The sequence below is a fragment of the Ricinus communis genome, chromosome 3, assembly GCF_019578655.1.
Source record: "Ricinus communis isolate WT05 ecotype wild-type chromosome 3, ASM1957865v1, whole genome shotgun sequence".
In the NCBI taxonomy this organism is placed as follows: domain Eukaryota; kingdom Viridiplantae; phylum Streptophyta; class Magnoliopsida; order Malpighiales; family Euphorbiaceae; genus Ricinus; species Ricinus communis.
The window spans coordinates 23,434,235-23,442,051 of record NC_063258.1 but is presented as its reverse complement, the minus strand read 5'-3'; the positions used below and the strand labels follow the sequence as shown (position 1 = coordinate 23,442,051).

The window sequence follows — 7,817 nt, the reverse complement described above, 5'->3', positions numbered from 1 at the left end:
CTAGATGGGTCATTTACTAATATAAGTCTTCAGAAGACATCTAACAAGTCAATTTGCATCCCAAGTGGAAATTTTGAAAAAAATGCCATTTTGGTCCCTGGCCATAATTTTAGTCCCTAAATGGACCAATTACCAATATAACCTCCAAAAGACATTTATTGAATTAAAATGCACCCCGAAGTGCAAATTTAGTATCTGGAAGTGGAAAAATTTACTAAATCAACCAAAGCAGCAATTACAAACATAATGCATTTTGAAGTGAAATGTAGCTAGAAAAAAGTTTCTACAAATATAAAATCAACAAGCATGGTTTTTAAATCAGCGGACATGATTTCCAAATTAACGGGCGTGATCCCTAAATCATTAGGCATGATACCTAAATCACAAGCGGAGTCCTTAATATTCAAGAAAGCGAAGTCCTTAAAATTCATGTGGGCTTGGTCTTCACATCAAATCAAAATTTCTACATCAATTCGAGCTTACAGGGCGTGGCTTCTAAGCTCATCAAGATATCCTTGATATTATGATTTGTCTCAATTTATTCAATCGCATGAGTGCTTATAAATTTCAACAAACCAGATACAACTGTCAGCATCCATTTTATGGATTCAAATATCGAGAGAATTATGAAAAATCCTATGGTGAAAGTTTCTGCATTTCTCGAGTCTTGGGAGATTGAAGACTAGTGAATCCAAGTTTAGATTTAGAATAATTGAATCAAAATCACTTTTCTAGAATCAATTTGGACTCAATTGTCAGAAAAAATTAACTTTGAAGGATAAAATCGCAGTTTCCACAAGTTCAGGGACCAAATTGTCAAAATTTTCTAAACCCGTTACCCACAAAGCCAATCGACTTTTTGTACAACTGAATCGGCTCTATATTGAGCTGATTAGCTTAGCATATAATCGAATCGGCTCTGTGCAGAGCTGGTCGGTTCTACATAATGTTGATTGGCTATTTTTTGAGATTTGATGCTATTTTACACGTATTTTTTTACTTAAAATGCCTAAAAATATATAAATAAAAATTGGTTTGTATAATAATTATTGAGATTCTTAAAATATTTTTATTTGATATTATTGATTGATAAAAGAATTCTTTTAAAAATCAAAAAGAAAATGATTGAAGCTTATCGTTTTACTCCTTTAGGGTTTCAAAACCCTAACTCTATATAAGCATCATTATAACCTAGTTTTATGGGACCGACTATCATCTATTTTTAGCAATTAAGAGAGATCTTGAGTTAGAGAGAAAACCTTACGTTTAAAACATAAAGAGTTTTTTTTTTAGTAAGTCACTAAGAAAGAACTCTAGATTAGGAAACTTTTTTTAAAAAAACAATAATTTTTTTATAGATCTCATGCAGAACTAGATCTTCAACCAACCTCAATTCACTTGGTTTATCGTCTCATGAGACTCGAAGAATAGCAATCTATAGTGAAAACCTGAGGGTCCCCCCACATAGACATCATCAAACATCATTTTTCTCTCTTAACTAGTTCTTTGTTTTATAATTATAGAAACATGATTAGGATATTTTATTATTATTTCATATATTTTATGTGATTATAATAGATTTTTCTTGTGAACTAACATATTATAACGTGCTAGGTTTTGAATATGATAATATGAACATGTAGGATTTTGAATCTGATAATAAATTTTTTATTGAATTTTGAATTTGATTAGTTAAATAATTAACAAAACATAATTAATTTGTATTTCTATGCAATTGAATTAGATTCTTAGGGTTACATGATTGAAATTTATAATTTATCTTAAAATATTATATTTACCTACTGTTAATTTTGATTTCTAGGGTTTGCATGTTTTTAATTATTCTTGGTTAAATTTCATTGTTTTAATATTTTTCACGTTTCTTATTATATTTTACACATTTTAATTCATCCTCTATTTTTTGTGCATGTGAAATCGGTTTTTGAGTGTAACAAATAGAAGGAAAAAATGCAGACAAACAATTTGAAGCCCTAGAGCCAATCGGCACTATGCCCTGAGTCAATCGGCTTTGCACATCTTAGCCCTAATTTTTGAATTATTTCTAGGAAGAATTATAATAGGGAGATTTAGTTTTCTGCACTTTTATTTTAATTTTATGCTTAATATATGTCAAATAGCTGTAATGTGATTGCCTAACTAAGAATTGAAACCAACATGAAAATTGTAGTCCATTAGGATAATCATATAGTAATTGAGTTAAATTTAAAATTAATATAGACCTAGTGGGCTTTACCTTACATTAAATAAATTAACTGGGCCATATTCGATTTAAAATTACTTAATTGGATCTGAGCATAAAAAGTAGTCCATTTGGGTTTAAAGGTTGGAATCAAAGCATAATTTGTAATTAGGCCAAATTAAATAAAGTCTTGTACATAATTAATTAGTAAAATAGATTAACAAATTAATTATGGGTTTGGCTTAAATAAAATTGACTAAGCTTAAGAGGACTTCACATTCTGTAATTAATTATTAGAGAATATCTCGTTAAATAATAAAATTAAAGACTAAGATACATAAACAAATAAGTTGGCTTTCGGATCCATCTCTGGATGTGGCGAAATTTCTCTATAAAATCTAGTACGCCACTCAAATTAATAAAAGTGTCCCGGAGAATTATTCGGATGGCGACTCCATCTCTAAACTAGTCTCTCTGACTAATAAATTTATTCTAAATTAGGTTGAAAAGTTTTATAATACTATATAATTGCTAGAAATATTTGGATATGCGTCCAAAACGCCCGCCCACATACACCTATCACTTACACTTATCACCAATTTGTAAATGCCACAGGTAAACTGGTTTCTGTAATATTGCCCTTTTTACTGGAACTAAACTATAGTTAAGGCCAAATTAAAATGGAGTCTTCTTGGTAAGAAACATAATTTACATTAGCAATTTGCTTCTTTTTGATGGGCTGCCGTTATATTATTCATATGTATGTATTACATTTTTTGTCATGTCTAGACTGAAGGATGTACAATTGTAGACATTTTTGTTTACCAAGAAGGGCTGTAGAAAAGGTAATGAAATTTATCAGGCAGAAAAAAATATCAAAATTCTAAAAATTTACATTACAGAGAATGGAATACTGACAGATTTTTTAATTAATTTTAAATAATAAAAATTATTTATCGACAGATTTTAATGATGAATAGCCATTGCTAAATACGATCTATTTTAATGACTATTTTACGATAAATTGTTGCTACTAAATAAAAGATAGACGACAAAAGCTATAATTTTAACAATGGTAATTTTTTCATTTAAAGACTACCGCCTGCATCACTAAATTTAGTGAACACGACTGACAGTCATTATTTAAATAACAGCAAGAATTTTAACGATGAATTGCTTCCATGAATATCTATTACTATTGTTTTTTAAAGATGAATTTTCTGTATTTAGCAATGGGTATTTCCTTATATATATATATTGTAATGTTACCTAGTTAAGGTAACAAGCACTGGAGAAGAAGAACCTTGTCAAAGGTGCTAGTTGATTTAGTGTTTGAATCTTCATCATCAAATAGTAGTAGTATCTATACTTACAGAAGTCGTCATCATCATCTCAATCTAAACTAGCTTGAAAGAGATGGAAAGGTACCAACTCATGATTATATAATATAATTTAATTCAACTAAGCTCTGAATTTATTTTTTATCTCCAGGTAAACCATATCTGTAATTGTTGAATATTAATTAATAACCACAGGCATTATAATAATATTTAAAACAACAATGTCAATACAGCAACATAATCTAATAATATAAAAATAAGAAACTATATATTCAAAAAAAAAAATAAAGGAAAAAGAAAATGAAAAAGTGATGAGGTGGCCAATTAATTAGCAGAGAGATCAATTAATCAGAAGGGTTAATTTAAAATGATGTCAAATTTGATTGGAACAGCACATAAACACAAAGTTATAAGGTAAAGACAAGATACTAAAAGATCATATAATTAAGCCGGTTAGACGGCTACTAACAGTTTTGATTTCTCTCCCTATTATAGCCGGCCATTTTCTCTAATTGTTATTATTATTATTATTATTATTATTATTATTATTATTATTATTATTATTATTATTATTATTTAATATTTTTATTTTATTTCTTTTGCCAGCCTATACTCTTTTATTTCATTCTTCCTTGCCTTTCCTTTATAATCCTTTAGCTTTGGAGGACTCAGTCATAATCTTTCTTTAAGATTTTCTCATATTTTCTTCTTCTTCTTCTTCTTCTTCCTGTCATATAGTTGGGGTAATTTGATGGGGAAGCAAAACCAGAAAAGTGTAACAAATAAACACAATATTACTAATACTAATATTACAAATAACAGTGGGGCTACGAAGGTGAAACGTACTAGAAGAAGTGTTCCAAGAGATTCTCCACCTCAGCGCAGCTCAATTTATCGAGGAGTAACTAGGTCGATCATCAATCTAATTATCTCTTGATTAATAATTTCTGTTCTTTTTTCTTTTTTCAAAAAAAATAGATAATGATTTTTTGTATGATGAATTTAGACATCGATGGACTGGCCGATACGAAGCTCATTTATGGGATAAGAATTGCTGGAATGAATCACAAAACAAGAAAGGACGTCAAGGTTAATTATACTCTTATTATCGTCTTCTAGATCATTATTTTCATTCTCAAGATTATATGGAGCAATGTTATTGATGTGCACTCTTTATTTTCTTTGTTTTTCCTTTTCGTGGTCGCATTGGCGGGTTCGTGTCGAATGTTAATGCAGTCTACCTTGGTAAGTATTTGAACTACTATATATATACATACACACACATGTAACTAATTAAGGAAATGAAAAGTTTAGATAAATGAGTAGCAAGTTTTTTTATTTATGAGATGTATGTTCAGGTGCATATGATGAAGAAGAAGCAGCAGCACATGCTTATGACTTAGCAGCACTCAAATACTGGGGTCGAGAAACAATTCTTAACTTTCCGGTAATTACATATAACCTATCTCTATTTTCTACATGCTTTATAGCAAAAAAAAAAAAAAGGAAAGAAGAAATGATGTTTTGAACGTATAGAAATTGATTTACAACTGTCTGATGATCTTGATTGCAGTTATCAACATATGAAAATGAATTGAGAGAAATGGAGGGTCAGTCCAGAGAAGAATATATTGGGTCTTTGAGAAGGTAACTGAAGCTCTTATATATATATTATAGGAATTTTAATTAGTTCATGGAATATTTGAATGGTCTGATTTTGGCATTCCATATTATAGGAAAAGCAGTGGCTTTTCTCGTGGAGTATCAAAATATAGAGGTGTGGCAAGGTACTTATTGTCAAGAAGTCCCCATGCTAAGCTCCTTCTTCTTTTTTTCTTTTTTTATATTCTATGTGCAACTTTCTGATCATCCATCAAAATTAATTCCCAGTTGTTTTAATCGTTCATTTTAATTTCAAATGAACAAACAGGCATCATCACAATGGAAGGTGGGAGGCTCGGATTGGAAGAGTGTTTGGCAACAAGTACCTTTATCTTGGAACTTATGGTAAATCAATTCCTCCTTTATTTACCTAATCCAATATTTCTATAAGGCAGTACTAGCTAGAAGCCTAGAACCATTAAGAAACTTGATAATCCATAATGTCATAGTAAGCTTTGAGTTAAAGTTTATTATTATTATGGTATGAAATTTCGACTTAAAATCATATAATTTTGAATACGATTTTAGTAGTCAAATTAAAAACAGCAAAAACCCGAATGTTAAACAAATTGCAAACCTCATTTGAGATAAATGCAAATGTACAAAATGAGTTGATGAAATTAATAGAATCTTCGTTTCAGCTCCTGCTTTATGAAATCTGGCCAACCTTTTCTTTTTTCTTTTGGAATTTTATTGGTCAACTGTGTTAGCTTCCTGAGGACAAAGAAGTTAATTGATACAGTAGTTCTTGTAAATCCACTCTCCTATTGTCAAAAGATAAACCTGTTTCCATCTGTCTTACTCCAAGCCAATTCCTCAGGAACCTAGTGATCATAAATAAGGACAAGAGAATACAGTTAATTGGGCCAGTAGGACAACTCCAAACTATAATCTATTTCAGCTTTCCAGAAAACTCTCAGAAACAGTCAATTAGTTGGGATCTTGCTTCACCAACCTTAAAATTTAATAAAATTCTTGCATGCCCAATTCTTTTTTGAACTTCAATCCTAATTTATGTCCTGTAATGACAGTTAAATACAAAGTTACCACTGCTTAATTATCTCTTCATTTTCCATTTCTTCCCCAGCTACTCAAGAGGAAGCTGCCACCGCATATGATATGGCAGCCATTGAGTACCGTGGATTAAATGCCGTCACCAATTTCGACCTCAGCCGTTACATCAAATGGCTTAAACCTAACCCAAATGATAACATCAAAAATTTTAATGATCAACACCACCATCCTAACCCTAACCCTAAACCTAACATAGGCACCAATTCTTCAACTACTCCTTACCCTGGCCCTAACCAAGAACTTGGACTTAGCTACCTTCAAACCCAGAACACCTATCAGCCAGCTGAAGGTGACACTACTGCAGTAATGGTAGAGCCATCGAGGCATCCAGCAAATGCCACGTCAGCCCTAGGGTTACTACTTCAATCATCAAAATTCAAGGAGATGATGGAGATGACATCAATGGTGGATTGCCCCTCGACTCCGGCCGAGTTAGAACAACCACAATCCAGATTCCCTGAAGACATTCAAACATTTTTCGAGTGCCCAGACCCGAGCAGTTATGGAGAAGGGGATGATATGATTTTTGGCGATCTCAACTCGTTCGTGCCACAGATGTTCCAGTGCGATTTCTGATTATCCATCATCAATATAAGGTGCTTATTATATATGGATCAAAGAGCTTTTATAGGTTCTTTTGTGAATAGGATGATATGAGACCAAAAATGGTCTCTGGCCCTCCTCAGGTGGTGAAGGGTTAGAGTAGATCTCTGATTAGGTTTCAGATTCTTTGAGCATTTAAAGGACACAAGAAAAGGAAGGAACAAGGAGAGAGATAATATATAAATAGATATAGAATGTCTGGAACTTTGATGATCCTGATTGTTGGCCTTGACATATTGAATTATTTGGTTAATTTCTTTGTAGATCAAGATTCAAGTTAATTTCTCATCATTTTTTTGTATGAATAAGTTGTAATTTTCACTTTTATCCATGAATAATAAGTCTAGACTCTCTCTCTCTTCTCTCTCCCTCTCTCTCTCTCTCTCTCTCTCTCTCTATATATATATATATATATATAAACCATTTCAAATCTTATTACGCCTTATTTTTAATTATAAATATTTTGAATATCAATTTAGCATTTAATCCAAAATAATCGAATTAATTGATCCATAAATTGTATGTATATATAAGAAAATTTGATTCAGGATCCGAGGCAAAAGAGAGGAAAAAAAAAGGGCATATAATCTAATATCATACGAAGTAATACATGTAAATTTAGTTTTCAATTTAGGAAAACTCTCCCATAACTAGGTGTATGCCTATATATATATATAAAAAAAAAGATGAGTAATATATTTTTATTAATTTTAAATAAATTAAATATGTAAATTGTCTAATTTTAAAGTAAAAAAATTTATATGTATGTGTGATTCAACTATTTATCGGTATTTATACATGGTTTAGATAAGAATTATTCAATCTTTTGTGATTAATTAACTTAGAAATCAATTATATGTTGCTTTAAATAATTAGAAGATATGAAATATGACTAAGAGTATTACAAAATACAAATGAGAATCTTTTATCCAATCTAA

At 30.7% G+C, this 7,817-nt stretch overlaps 1 protein-coding gene across 1 annotated transcript; it reads left to right on the top strand.

Moving 5' to 3' along the window:
* Positions 1 to 3,889: 3,889 nt before the first annotated feature.
* LOC8265761 (AP2-like ethylene-responsive transcription factor At1g16060) lies at positions 3,890 to 6,895 on the top strand. The gene is given in 7 exon segments (NM_001323716.1): positions 3,890 to 3,954; positions 4,547 to 4,629; positions 4,899 to 4,987; positions 5,114 to 5,187; positions 5,277 to 5,327; positions 5,471 to 5,547; positions 6,290 to 6,895. Coding segments are annotated over 7 exon segments (984 nt in total). The 5' UTR covers positions 3,890 to 3,907; the 3' UTR covers positions 6,853 to 6,895.
* Positions 6,896 to 7,817: the final 922 nt, after the last annotated feature.